At 42.0% G+C, this 15,710-nt stretch overlaps 1 protein-coding gene across 2 annotated transcripts in view; it reads right to left on the bottom strand.

Annotated features, from left to right (window-relative positions):
• HSD17B12 (hydroxysteroid 17-beta dehydrogenase 12) overlaps positions 1-15,710 on the bottom strand; it is a 178,166-nt gene that overhangs the window by 57,835 nt on the left and 104,621 nt on the right. For both annotated transcript variants that reach the window (XM_055423868.2, XM_088843264.1), the window contains exon 4: positions 10,501-10,608. In XM_055423868.2, coding sequence (XP_055279843.1) covers positions 10,501-10,608 — 108 coding nt within the window. The remainder of the gene's footprint in view (positions 1-10,500; positions 10,609-15,710) is intronic.

Raw genomic sequence — 15,710 nt, 5'->3', positions numbered from 1 at the left:
TATCTTATAGGATTGTTGAAGATTGAATGATATTCATTAGCATGGTACATGGCATATAAAAACACTTAATGAATCTCGGCAATAATAATTAAAAGCAAACTGTTACTGTTCTTGACTCCTTAGTCAGGCAAGACCTCTGATGAGGACCTCATCAGAAATTAGTCCTATTTCTACTTAAACATCTCTCCAGTCAACTCACTTCTATCCATTCCCACCGCCATCATGCTAATATAAGCCACCCTCATCTTACATTTTATTGCTGAAATAGCCTTATCAGTCTCCTTGCATCAATTCTTGCCTCCTCTCCTCGGGAGTCAGAATGATCTAAAATGCTAGAATGATATCAATTTACTGCTCACAACTCTACAATATCTACACTGTCCTGCCAAGAAAGTCCAAACATATCAACCTGGATTTCTAAGCCTTTTGTGGCGTTGCTTAATCTCTAGACTCTAGCATTACAATCTGTGCTCTAGATTTATAGACCTTCTGTCAGCTCCTCAAACGTGCCAAGTACATTCACCTCAGGGTTTTTATACATCCTGTTTCTTCTACCTGGAAACACCGTTTCTTGCAGGATTAATCAGCTTTCAGGTCTCAACTTAAATATTACTTTCTCGGAGAGATCCTCTCTGACACCCTTAGCCTTCTCAGCAATTTACCCTTTCATTACATGAAATATATTCCTAAGTACTTGCTCAGTGGCTGTCTTCCACAAAAGCAAAAACAGTTATCAGTTTTGCTTACTGCTGTCTCTCCGCAATTTTACGTGTTGAATGAGTTGGGGTACGACTATCAACAAATAGGAAGGGGCTTCCCTGATGACACAGTGGATGGGGCTCCGCCTGCCAATGCCGGAGACAAGGGTTCAATCCCTGGTCCGGAGGCCGCCACATCCCGTGGGGTAACCACGTCTGTCAGCCACAACTACTGAGCCCACGTGCCACAACTGTGGAAGCCCGTGCGCCTCGAGCCTGTGCTCTGCACGAGGGGGAGCCACTGTGACGGGCAGCACCACAGCAAAGAGCTCACCGCAGCTGGAACAAGTCTGCAACAAGATGACCCAGGGCAGCCCAGAACAAACAAAGAAATAAGTACAACTGTTTTTAAAACACAGGCTCTGCCTGTAGTGGGGGGTGGGGAGGGTGGGGTGGGAGAGGAAGACAAACAGTTAAGAAAGAAAAAATGCTGTATTATAAAGAATGCTGTATAATACACATGGTAACAAGACGACCCAGGGCAGCCCAGAACAAAGAAATAAATAAATACAATTGTTTTTAAAACACAGGCTCTGCCTGTAGCGGGGGGTGGGGAGGGTGGGGTGGGAGAGGAAGACAAACATTTAAGAAAGAAAAAATGCTATATTATAAAGAATGCTGTATAATATAGCTTGCCTGGTCCTTGTTCCAGATTCCTGAATGGAAATGTCTAAACCCTTGGAATGTCTTTGTTATTCATGGCGGGGTCTTTGGATCACATCTGAGTTTAAGTTAACCAGACAAAAAACCTGGGGTTAGTCACTGGTGACTACAGCTGGGGCTTTGAGCCAGCCCCGCCTGTGGAAAAGGGATGGGGGCTGGAAATTGAGTTGAATCACTTGGCCAAAGCTTTGATTAATCGTGCCTAAATAATGAAACCCCAATAAAAACTCTGGACCCTGAGCTCGATGGAGCTTCCTGGTTGGTGAACACGCAGATGTGTGGAAAGGGTGATGAGTCCTGACCCCACAAGGAAACGGCACAGAAACTCTGTGTCTGGACCCCTCTCGGACTTTGCCCTTTGGGTCTCTTCATTTGGCTGGTCCTGATTTGTATCCTTCACAAGAAAACTGTAATTCTAAGTATAGCAAGTTGCTGAACCTGAAAGGGTCACGGGAAACCACAAATTTGTGGCCAGTTGGCTGAAGAATTGATGCTTTTGAACTGTGGTGCTGGAGAACACTCTTGAGAGTCCCTTGGACTGCAAGGAGATCCAACCAGTCCATTCTAAAGGAGATCAATCCTGGGTGTTCATTGGAGGGACTGATGCTAAAGCTGAAACTGCAATACTTTGGCCACCTCATGCGACGAGTTGACTCACTGGAAAAGACTCTGATGCTGGGAAAGGTTGGGGGCGGGAGGAGAAGGGGATGACAGAGAATGAGATGGCTGGATGGCATCACCGACTCTATGGACATGAGTTTGGGTGAACTGCGGGAGTTGGTGATGGACAGGGAGGCCTGGCGTGCTGTGATTTGTGGGGTCGCAGAGAGTTGGACACGACTGAGCGACTGAACTGAACTGGTCAGAAGTGCAGGTGGCCTGGGGACCTTCAAACTTACAGCTCGTGTCTGAAGTGAGGGCAGTCTATTTGGGGACTGTGTCATCATACTTGTGGGATCTACACTAACTCTGGTGGTTTGGGACAGAACTTGACTGTATTAGAAAAGAGAAGTTTTGGAAATGTCCTAAACTCCAAGAAGGCATGAAAATTATATTCTGGCATAATGGAGTAAATTCACCCTCTCTATAAACTATCATCCTACCATCCCACCATGCTCCTCTAATCTTTTCTTGCAAACTAAAACAATAGCCTCTGTCCTTTTTGAGCCAGAGTCATTTTATACCTGGGCTACAGGGGAAGGAAAAAAAATAAAAACAGGAAAAGGAAGAAAGGTGTTTCCAGACATCCAAAGTGCTCTCCCAACTAACCTTATCTTGCCCTTCTATTTTTCGTCCCCTCTCTAGGCACCCTTGGGCTTCCCTGGTAGCTCTGTCAGTAAGAATCCACCTATAAGTCAGGAGACCCAGGTTTGATCCCTGGGTTGGAAAGATCCCCTGGAGAACAAAACAACAACCCACTCCAGTGTTCTTGCCTGGGAAATCCCATGGACAAAGGAGCCTGGTGGGCTACAGTCCATAGGGTCACAAGACTTGGACACGACTTGGCAGTTAAATGACCACCACCTAAGCACCCCCACTGTTCATCAGCCTACCACTGCAGTTTCCTTTTTAAGCCTCACTTCTTCATTTCAAAATGATTTCTCCACATCTTTCATGAACTAAAATAAGCATTCCTCAAGGTGACTGATCCAGCAAGGAGACAGTAAACTGAATACACTAATACCAATAAGGTGTAAATGAAGATGTCACTGCTCTTTCAGAGACATTTACATTCAAAAGAAGGCACTTTAAAAACTAATTTCTAAATAGTAAAGTTCCGGAGAATGGCAAGAAGATCATCTGTAGCTTTACATATTTTAAAACCCTCTGAAAAAGCAGCAACTCTTCTACTTGTAATTTCCTTCATCAACTGGGACTGGGAAGCCACATAATAACTTCCCAAAGTGCTTAAGATTTCTCCCCTCCCAGGGTTCCTAGAAAAGTTTTCCTCAGCCCAGTTCCTACAGCCCCGTGGCTCCCACTCTTAGCCATCTGTTTCCTTTTCCTCTGACACTTTGGGGACTGAACTATAACGAAGCCTTCTAGAGATCTCAACCAAACTAATTCCCTGGGAGTTTGCCATTTTGAAGCTAACTGGTCCTTTCCCCCAAGTAGCTAATAATATTTTTGGTCTTTTGTTAAGAAGCTTTGAAAATTAAGTATAAAGTTACAGAGTTACAGGACTGATCTCAACTATTAATCTCTGCTCAAACTATCTTTTAAGATACTTAATTCCCAACACTCAACTATTTTCCATCCCAGAACAAATACTAAGTTATAGGGGGAAAAAGAGAACATAAATGCTTCTGATGTTTCCCCCATAATCTATAACGCTGCATAGGTAAGGATAATCAAGAGATATTTTTTCATTCAGCTGAGAAGGGAAGATACCAATTAAAAAATAACCCATCAAATACATTAATAGAACAATTATTTATTTATGAAGGACACAGGAAGAAAAGAGAATAACGTCTATCCCAGATTTTGCAATCAACTGACTTTTATTGTCTATATATACTGTTGTTATTTAAATGATGCCTCTTAATATAATTATGGGCACTGTGTACAGACAGAAAAAAGTTGATGGGTAATCAACAGGTCTAAGACACTAAGTCATTACAGATCGACACCCAGCACCAACCGATTTTTCTGGACTCTACAAGTTACATAAATAATGACATATGGGTGGAAAAGACCTTCACAGCACTTGGCATAGGGAAATTCTCGGTCCAGGATACATTTAAAAGCTTGAAAAAAGCTATAGTTGATTTTTTTTTTTAAATGAATCACAAACTAAGCATCTTTTTCCAGAAGGACCTTTCTATTTTTGCCTCTAGAATAAAGAATGCCACTATTTAAAAGTAAAAAAAAAGTCAGAGTGGAATTTGAAAAAAGTATTGTCTGCGGCATACTTCAAAACCAAGTCTACTCCCCTGGCCTTGATAAATTACGCCTTCTGTGATGTACTGTATGAAGTCCTCCAAACTGATCTGGAACACACATGAGAGTCTCTCTTGAGGAATCAAGTGAGCATTGTAACAGTCACATTCTGTTAACCAATTGTTTCCTTACTGAAAGCAGGACTGATGTCATTTTCTCTAAATAGCTGGAGTTTGGGTTTTTTTTTTTTGGTTTTCTTAAATCTGTTTTTCTTGGCATTTGCCTAACAGAAGACAGGAGATGTTTGCTTATTTCACACAACAGAGTAAAGAGTGCATCATCTCAGCCTTACACATCTGCAGTCTGATCAAGTTATGGCAAGCTTTCAGTACGAATTCACAGAATTCATGGCCATTTTTTTTTCCACTTATCTCATTGAAAAATTAATATTTCTTTCCTAACACATAGCATTTTCTATTGCAATCCTGAAAATAGAAATTATCTTTATTAAGCACTGACTATGCTTTTAGTCCGGAGAAGGCAATGGCAAGCCACTCCAGTACTCTTGCCTAGAAAATCCCATGGATGGAGGAGCCTGGTAGGCTGCAGTCCATGGGGTCGCTAAGAGTCGGACACGACTGAGCGACTTCACTTTCACTTTTCACTTTCATACATTGGAGAAGGAAATGGCAACCCACTCCAGTTGTTCTTGCCTGGAGAATCCCAGGGACGGGGGAGCCTGGTGGGCTTCCGTCTATGGGGTCACACAGAGTCGGACACGACTGAAGTGACTTAGCAGCAGCAGCAGCATGCTTTTAGTCTGTCTAGTCAAGGCTATGGTTTTTCCAGTGGTCATGTATGGATGTGAGAGTTGGACTGTGAAGAAAGCTGATCGTCGAAGAATTGATGCTTTTGAATTGTGGTGCTGAAGACGACTCTGGAGAGTCCTCTGGACTGCAAAGAAATCCAACCAGTCCATTCTAAAGGAAATCAGTCCTGGGTGTTCACTGGAAGGACTGAAGCTAAAGCTGAAGCTCCAATACTTTGGCCACCTCATGTGAAGAGTTGATTCACTGGAAAAGACTGATGCTGGGAGGGATTGGGGGCAGGAAGAGAAGGGGACGACAGAGGATGAGATGGCTGGATGGCATCACTGACTCGATGGACATGAGTTTGAGTGAACTCTGGGAGTTGGTGATGGACAGGGAGGCCTGGCATGTTGTGATTCATGGGGTCACAAAGAGTCGGACACAACTGAGCGACTGGACTGAACTGTACTGATGCTTTTAGTGGTCAATGCTATTCAAACAAATGGAATATACCTTGGTGATTTTTATTTCTTTTTATCATTACTGGTTTCATTAAAAATTTTTTCAGTAGAAAAAAAATCTTTCTCATGACTTAATATGGATTGATCGCTAAATCTTACTAGAAATCAATGTATATGTTTGTTATTTTAGGTAATATTATAAAGGTGAGACTGATGTTAAGCAGAGGAGGAAAGAGAATAAATTAAGATTATTTTCTCTTCTTAGACAGAGGTGGGGGTGTGATGGAATCTGGACTGGGGTGGGGGGAAGAGGGAAGAAAGTGAAGGGGCTATATGTTCAGGTAATAATAATAATAAAAATATCAACACCAGACCCCTCCCACAAGTTCTAGATGGTTACACCCACACTAGAGAAAGAACTATAAGATTTAGGCTGAAATATGACCTAGTAGTAAGATAAAATTTAGCTCACAAGGACATTTTAATATTTTCCTCAAAACTCTTGGCAAATTAAAATTACAATGCAATATATCTGCTAATAAATGTCAATAATAATTATACAAAGCTTATGATTAAGGAGATAGTTCTGACAGAGTAGGAAGAAGACAAAGTGTATAGCCAATTAACAGTATAATGCATGTGAAACTGCTAATATAAACTTTAAAGGAGCACTAGCTCTAATTATTTTTATTATCGAGCTGTAACCAACCTAGAACGGAGAAGGCAATGGCAACCCACTCTAGTACTCTTGCCTGGAAAATCCTATGGACGGAGGAGCCTGGTAGGCTGCAGTCCGTGGGGTCACTAAGAGTCAGACACGACTGAGCGACTTCACTTTCACTTTTTACTTTCACACATTGGAGAAGGAAATGGCAACCCACTCCAGTGTCCTTGCCTGGAGAATCCCAGGGATGGGGGAGCCTGGTGGGCTGCCATTGCTGGGGTCACACAGAGTCGGACACGACTGAAGCGACTTTGCAGCAGCAGCAGCAGCAACCAACCTAGAAATCAAAACTTAAGTTGTCTGTGTATGTGTGTGGGGGCCTAAGTAAGTATTCAATCAAATCGTTTAATTATAGTATAACTTCAAAGCCACACTGTTAAGATTTTAACCTCAACCTCAGCACTGCTGGGATTTCAGCCTGAACATTCTTTGCAGAGGGAATCTATCCGAGCACTTGAGCATGTCTACCACCATTCCCTCCCGCCCTGCACAGGGACCAACAGAACTTCCTCCTCTCTCCTCAAGTTGTGACAACCAGAAATGTGTCTGGATATTGCCAGACACTGCAAAATTGCCTGGGTTAAAAGCCATGTCAAAGCGTAAGAAAAACCTCATGGTTATACTCATGGCTCTCCCGCACAAACTGAGGATGAGAGAGAGCCAAGAAGAACTGGAGACAGATGTCTATCACTAGGCACGTGTGTGGCTCAGGTGGTAAAGAATCCGCATGCAATGCAAGAGACCAGCGTTCGATCCCTGGATCAGGAAGATCCCCTGGAGAGGAGGGAATGGCTACCCACTCCAGTGTTCTTGCCTGGAGAACTCCATGGATAGAGAAGCCTGGCGGGATAGAGTCCACCGGATTGCAAAGAATCAGACACTACTGAGCAACTAACACTTTCACTAGGTATGGGTGGCTGCTGCTGCTGCTGCTAAGTCACTTCAGTCGTGTCCGACTCTGTGTGACCCTATAGACGGCAGTCCACCAGGCTGCCCCGTCCCTGGGATTCTCCAGGCAAGAACACTGGAGTGGGTTGCCATTTCCTTCTCCAATGCATGAAAGTAAAAAGTGAAAGTGAAGTCGCTCAGTCGTGTCCGACTCTTAGCGACCCCATGGACTGTGGCCCACCAGGCTCCTCCATCCATGGGATTTTCCAGGCAAGAGTACTGGAGTGGGGTGCCATTGCCTTCTACCGAACATTTAAAATGTAGCTAGTCTGAACTGAGATAATGTTATAAATGTAAAACACACCCTATGACTTGAAGACTTGAGATGAGAAAAAGAATATAAAATGTTTCCAAAAATGTTATGTGGATTACTTGGTGAAGTGATAACACTTTGGATACAGTGGGTTAAAACAAAATACCTTACTAAAATTAGTTCCTTTTGTTCCTTTTCATTTATTAAAAATGTGGCTATAAGACAGGTTAAGATCACATACCTGGCTTGCATTATATTTCCAGTGGACAGTGCTGAACTTGTGCAAAAAACTACCCCTCCTCCACACTAGTTCCAGGCAGCCCGTGACGACACAGAGCTCTGTTCCAATTTTCCTCTTCACTTTCTCTCCATTCTCCTTGGATTAGCTCCAGTCTTCTTTCTCCAATGAGACGACTGTTCAGAGATGACTGACCTCTCAGCTCTGTCTCTAGTTCAGAGCTCTACTGAAAACTAGACCCATATGTCCAACTATCAACCTGACAACCCCACCTGGGGGGAGGGGATGAATTTGGAGATTGGCATTGACATAAATACACTTCTGTTGTGGTGCTTTTGTTGCTAAATTGTATCTGACTCTTTTTCCACCCAATGGACTATAGCCCACCAGGCTCCTCTGTCCATGGGACTTCCCAGGCAAGAATACTGGAGTGGGTTGCCATTTCCTTCTCCAGGGAATCTTCGTGACCCAGGGATCGAATCCTGGGTTGGCACTGACAGGTAATCTCCTGCATTGGCAGCCGTACTTTTTACCACTGAGCCATCAGGGAAGCCCATATATACACTACTATATATAAAAGAGATAACTAATGAGAACCTACTGTATACTGCAGGGAACCCTGCTCAGTGCTCTGTGGTGACCGAAATGGGGAGGAAATCCAAAACAGAGGAGATACAGGTATACGTATAGCTGATTCACTTTGCTGCACAGCAGAAACTAACACGGTATTGTAAAGCAACTATACTCAAATAAAAATTAATTAAAAAAGAACCCATTTGGGCATCCGAGAACCCCAAACTTAAACGACCCTCGTTCCCAAAAAGCTTCCTTTTCTAGGACTCCCCGTTTTATTAGACGGTGTTACTGATACAGATGCTCATGACAGAAGCCTGAAGGTCATCCAGAGCTCTCCTGCGTCGCTCACACACAGCATCCTGCTGCCTCCACTCCCTTCGTGTTTCTGCAGTCATCCTTTTTCCTACCCGACTGGCTAGGCCAAGTCACCGTTATTTTTTCTCACATCAACTCTGCCATTCCTTTTACGCTCTTTATTATACCCTGCCTTCACCGTCTCAACACTTATCCCATAGACAACTACTTTTGATCAGGGTTGTCCTTCCATTCAGAACATTATGCTATGTAAGGTTAGGTGCTTTCCTGTTCATTGCTGTATCTCCAGTTCACTGGCTGGTGAATGAATAAAGAAGGGCGGAAACTGCTGACTCGTGGGCTGCAATTTACTAAGGGGCGGGGCTACAAAAGCAGTGGTTCCACTAGCATAGGTGGCCCAGGGAAAGATCACTCTTATGCCTAAATATTAATGCTGATGTTCTGACCCAAGTCCCAGGACTCTGGAAGTGGGTACCCTGTGCCTCGTCCTTCACAGACCTACCTGCTGTGCCCAAACTCATGCTGTAGACTTTCCATATCTGGGTCAGGAAAGAACAGCTGAAGAAAGCCTTTTATAACACTCCAGCCCTAAAGGAAACCAACCCTGAATATTCATTGGAAGGACTGATGCTGAAGCTCCAATACTTCGTCCACCTGATGCGAACAGCTGACTCACTGGAAAAGACCCTGATGCTGGGAAAGATTGAAGGTGGGAGGAGAAGGGGATGACAGAGGATGAGATGGTTGGATGGCATCACCGACTCAATGGACATGAGTCTGAGCGAGCTCCAGGAGACAGTGAAGGACAGCGAAGCCTGGCGTGCTAGGGGGTTGCACGGGGTTGCAAAGAGTCAGATACGACTGGGCGACTAACAACAACAACATCATCTGCATAGAGTGTAGTCATGCAGCTCCTCATTTTAAGCCCGGGATGTCCGGAAGCAAGCTTAAAGCAGCAGTGATGTGGCTGGTGCATCATTAGTACACTATTGCAAGTGCAAAAGTACAACAGTGCTCAATAGTGCCTTTCAAGGCACTGCATGTCCTGTGTAAGATTAAAAACATGTTCTTTGTTTTTGTGTATTATTTGTGTGAAAAATAGTATAAACCGATTACAGCACAGTATTATTTAGCCAGCTGTGTTATCTGGGACCTAGGCTAACTTTGGTGGCCTTACTAACTGGACGTAGGAACACGCTCTCAGAATGGAACACGTCTTCACGTAGGGGACTTACTGTAGTGGCTAAAACTCAGGTGCAGTTTCCAGCCTCTGTGTGACCTCAGGCAAGTCATTCATCTGAGTCACATCTTCTCAAATGGGGGGATAGCTCCCCTCAGTGGGCAAAAATTGTTTTGGGGGTGTGGTGTGAGCTCTCAACCTTTCTGAATATAAAGCACAGGTATAGCAGATGAACAAGATACACAGTGTATCTGTGGCACTAAAATTTCATGGGAGGGAAGACTAGGGGAAAATAATGTCTAAAAAGACTCCTTGTTGGGGAGACGGTAATACTGAACAAAGGCTAAGAAACACCCCTCTAAGCCTTTATTTTCTCAACTATAAAAATGGGTCAGCATGACCTGCTGTCAAAGATTATAACAATATAGCTATATTTAAATATATACTGAGAGAATGAAAGAGTGGAAATAAAGCAGGCCGAGAAAACAACCTAAATTGTAGTGGTCATTAAAATACAACACAAAACATAAAGATTCATGCGTATATAAATTAATATCATCTAATGATCATTTGTATTAACAAGACAATTTTTTTTTCACTAGTTAGGCCACCAGTTGAATACCTAACATTCAAAATGAAAACAGTACTAATCAATAGATGCAAGAAGAATCTATAAATGTGACAAAGATACAAACCTAAAACACCAATCTCAAGACCTGCCAAGCTTGTTTTAATTTTGTCATAAATATCTTCTAACGTAAAGTCAACAGCAATGGTCTTTGTTTCCACTTTGAATTTTTCTCCTAGGGAAAAAAAACACAAATGGAGAGAAGAAAATTAATGTATGGCAAATAAGATTCAAGCATTTGATGACACTACTCTTTCAAACACTTTCCCACCCCGATTTGAAATGACATTTAGATCAGGATAATTTTAAGCAATCACGAGACCATCAAAGAGATGCTACAGATTCAGTACAATAGTTCTGGAATAAAAATTCCAGTGTTATCACAGAGCTGCCTGAATGTTCCTTAATCAGTTCTCCTATAAATCAATAATGATGACTGTTTAGACCCTTAGGTACAAACTATAAAACATGGTTCATATCATCATGCTATATACTTTTTAAGCATCTCTGGCTTTATGATTTTAATTGCAAACATAACTTCATTCTTTCTGGAAGAAGTCTCTATGTCACAAAATATTGTAAAGTGTGATCCATTAAAACAAAAAATCCATATTATTAATCTGGAAATAAAAAGAATATAATATTAGAATTTGGAAACTTGGTTAATAATAAATAGTCGTTACATTTAAAAAGCCTACATAAAATGCACAGTAATGGAGTCACGAAGTGACACAAGAAGACCTGTGTCCCACTTTGCACAGAACTATTAAGGTCCAAACAGAGCTAAGGGAAATAGCAAACTGAGGAGTGAGACGCTGGAGAGGGCATGCTCATGAGAAGGAACAGGTCCTATTGACCTCTGCCTTCACGAGTGAGCTGCTCGGAGAACATGGCGTCAACTGTGAGGTTACCGAGACATGGGTCCCAGTTTCACTTCCACACTTACTTTTAAATGACTTTGAGCAAGTCATATACCCTCTATGGGCCTCTGCACCCTCTTGTGAAAACGGAGGTACTGATACTCATTAGTACTATCGACACAAAGTATAAAAATATTACCTTTAGTACTATCAATACTACTAGGTACTGGCATACAGGAAGCAGTCCATGAAGTCTCTAAGAATGTTTATTCTTTGGAACTGGATGAGAATTCAAAAGAATTAACTTAAAAACCCTACTTCCAAAAATAAAATGTCCTTTTTCTGAAGTCAATGCCGGCTCATCACAGAATATACAGCATTAATCCAGAGATTTCTGTTCTTGACCTAAAAGGATTTATGTCTGAAACTAAAACAGCTGGTTCACAACAGATTTATTCTTAGTTAGACTCAATGAAAAGTTATCGAACCTAGATAGGAAACCATGAATAAACTAGAGAGGATAATAATTGACCTGGAAAACACCTTATCCAGTGTTAAAGGTACACCTACAATTCAAATATAAATGAGTTATGATATGTGTTCATGTAATGGACAGCCAGATACAGGGCTGTAATTTCCCCATAGCTGGTCCAACGTGTCTCATCACAAATGGTTCACAGAATTTACCACAAGTAAGTAAAGAACTCTTGCCTTTATTAGAGCCACCAATTCACAAGAAAAAAGGCCAAAATCAAAAGGCTGAAGGAAATCTTTTATTGAAAGTAAAACTTTATTCCAGAGGCAAAATAAGATAAAATTTATCTATTTATTTAAGAAAAGCAAAGTCTGTTTCCACACTAGCACTGTACGCTGACATTTAGGAAAATTTCTCTCTAGTAATAAAAGCCACCTAACAGCCACTGAATCAAATTTACTTTTAGATCTCAGAAGATTTGGTGAATGTACTTACATGGCACAGCCTTATATACGTGCAGCATAAGTAAGTTTTCTTATGTCGCCACATTAGGATAAATAAAATGGCTTTTGATGCAAGTTTTTCTAGATACATAAAAATTTGAACTTTTACCTGAATTTCTCTGAATCCTGCACTAGTCCAGTTAACACGGTTTCCTTTCTCTTTTCTTAGCTGCCCCTACTGTGGGCTCTTCTTCTTTTTAAAACATAGGTCAGATCCTGTCACTTCCCTCCTTGCAAACCTCCAAAGGGTGCCATCTCAGATACAGTAAGAAACAGTCTTCAGCAACAGCCTGGTACCAAACTCATCTTTACCCACCAACTCTCCGGTCACGCCTCAGCCTTGTTCCCAGGGGTCCTGGCAGTTCTGTAGACACAGAATCTTCTCCAAATACACTCCAGCCTTTTGCACTTTCTATGCCCTCTGTCTGGAATGCTCTTCCAGATCCCGTGTCTCTGTTGGGTCAGAGAAGTCTTCCTTGACGAGCCTTTAAAAATGCAGCTACTCCTCTACTGCACTCCGTCTCCCCCTTCTCTGCTTTTTTTCATTCCATTGTGCTTACCCCTCTCTAATCTACGTACTTGGTTAATGTACATGTTTACTGTTGTCTGCTCCCCCTAGAATTAAACCTGTGAGGACAAGGACTTGGATCTGTTTTGTTCAGTTGCTCAGTTCAGTTCAGTTCAGTCGCTCAGTCGTGTCCGACTCTCCACGACCCCATGAATCATAGCACGCCAGGCGTCCCTGTCCATCACCAACTCCCGGAGTTCACTCAAACTCATGTCCATAAAGTCGGTGATGCCATCCAGCCATCTCATCCTCTGTCGTCCCCTTCTCCTCCCGCCCCCAACCTTTCCCAGCATCAGAGTCTTTTCCAGTGAGTCAACTCGTCGCATGAGGTGGCCAAAGTATTGCAGTTTCAGCTTCAGCATCAGTCCCTCCAATGAACACCCAGGATTCATCTGCCTCAGAATGGACTGGTTGGATCTCCTTGCGGTACAAGGGACTCTCAAGAGTCTTCTCCAACACCACAGTTCAAAAGCATCAATTCTTCGGCGATCAGTTTTCTTCACAGTCCAACTCTCACATCCAAACATGACCACAGGAAAAACCATAGCCTTGACTAGACGGACCTTTGTTGGCAAAGTAATGTCTCTGCTTTTTAATATATTATCAAGATTGGTCATAACTTTCCTTCCAAGGAGTAAGCGTCTTTTAATTTCATGGCTGTTATCAGCATGCGCAGTGATTTTGGAGCCCAAAAAAATAAAGTCTGACGCTGTTTCCACTGTTTTTCCATCTATTTCCCATGAAGTGATGGGACCAGATGCCATGATCTTTGTTTTCTGAATGTTGAGCTTCAAGTCAACCTTTCACTCTCCTCAACAATGTCACAAAGGCTCCAGGGTCTTTCTACCCTTTCTCTTATTCCTCTAGACTGGCTCTTCTCTTGGCCATTCCAAGCATCCATGCAGGCAATGTTCAGAATCAACAACGGGACATCCTGTTTAGGTCCCTTTTATAGTGAGGAAAACTCCCCCAGAAGAATCCAGGAGTCTTGCCTCACATTTCCTTTCCCGAGGTTATGGGCTATGCATGCTTTTGACCAGGTCCGTGGACCAGCTTGGAGGACTCCGTGAACTTCCCCCCTGAACCAACACCACCACACTATGTGAGTTGAAAACAGAAGCACGTACATAAAAACAGGACAGGAGATGCCGCTTTCTGGGTCAAGGCCACTAGAAGAGAATAATGACAGACGTTCTGAAGGGCTGGGGTGGGAGACAGCTGGCTTCCAAGGAACTGTGGAAATAAATCAAGGCATCTCCCTGCTTTCCATAGCCTATCAACTCTCATCTGGCCCTGCCAACAGACGCCAACACAGATGAACAAGAAACCTCTGTTTCAAACATGAGCACAAGGATGCAACAAGCACCTAGAACATAAGTGGGGGCCATTATATTCAGGTTTGAACAAACCTTGTGGCCACCACAACATAATCTTCATCTCCATGTTCACCATGTCTCCTACCCGAGCCTCTTCATACAACCACGAGTCTACAACTCAGCAACAGCCCAGCACTGGAGAAGAGTAAGAACTTCACTGAAGCTTTGGAGACATACTTCTGAGTACCCTGATACTTGTCCGCCACAACGGTCCACGACATGACTGCGTCTGTTATCTTTCTTCCAAGGTAGAAGCTGTGATAAGTTAAAATCAATACCCTAAGGGCTGTGGGATAAAGACATATAACAATTCCTCCAATTATGTCTCAGCGTTTTGTTTTTTTTTTTAAAATCACATAAAATACTTTTGCTTTTTCTTTTGAAAAGCAACTTTTTTTCTTGAGGTACCACTCTTTGTTGGCTTGAGAAATGAAATTAAATAAACTCGTCTCTTGGTATTCATTTCTAGGACACCCTGTGAATATAAAAATCCACGGAGGCTCAAGTCCCATATTCGGCCCACCATATCCACTAATTCTACCAACCCAGGATTGTAAACATAACACGTGATTCTGGGGTTGGTTAATCCACCAAGTGGAACTCATGAACACAGAGGTAGTGAGTACTACCAGTAAGATCTGGGCCAGAGTTGACCAATTTCCCATGCAGGATACATGAAGTAAAAATCAAGTTCGAAAGCAAAAGGGATATTTTTGTAACCCTCCATAACATTTCTCTCTTCTTTCAAATAAAAAGATAGTTAGAATTAATTAGAAGTCAAATATCACACAGTACCTTTCTTCTAAAAATGCTCACTGTGCTGTTTTTGTTTTTAAGTGATCTCTTTTTATTTCAACCTGTCACTTTGTTCTTACAAGATTCCATTCTGGTTTTGTGAAATCTCACCACAGGAAAAAGTATTCTTTTCAAGATCTAGGTCTCTCACTTCGGTATTTAGAAAAAGGAAGCTTAACAGTTGCTTTTATTTCTTTAAAGTCAAAACAAAACCAATCCAGGAACTTTTGAAAAAATTACCATAAAATTAAAATATCAGCTATTTAAATAACTACTTTATGGCGATTACTACTCTGAAGATCAATACAGTTCAACATTTTGCCAAGAGTAGAACCATTTTTCTATTAATACAAAACAACACTTTTCATTTAAAGTAGAAGGAGCACAGTTTTTACATATTAAACCAAAGTAAAAGTAAAAGTACGGATTTAGAGTCTCCTCCTATATTACTGGAACTAAGAATACAGATCTGACACCAATCATCTAGACTCTAGGATGTCCTAAAGAACTCAGAGGTACCATGTAAAATGCTTAGGGCTGCAATTAATAGTCTACCAACCAAACAGGAGTAATACCTGATAACAGTTATTACAGTAATAATTCATAAAGTTATCATTTACTAAGAATCAACTAGATGCCAAAAGTTTACTAAATGACATATACCATTTAATCTGCAGAAGAATTTACTGGTATCTTGCTG

The sequence above is a fragment of the Moschus berezovskii genome, chromosome 14 (genome assembly GCF_049115385.1).
Source record: "Moschus berezovskii isolate FMDL1 chromosome 14, NW_MosBer_1.0, whole genome shotgun sequence".
NCBI lineage: Eukaryota > Metazoa > Chordata > Mammalia > Artiodactyla > Moschidae > Moschus > Moschus berezovskii.
This window is presented reverse-complemented; position numbering and strand designations above follow the sequence as displayed.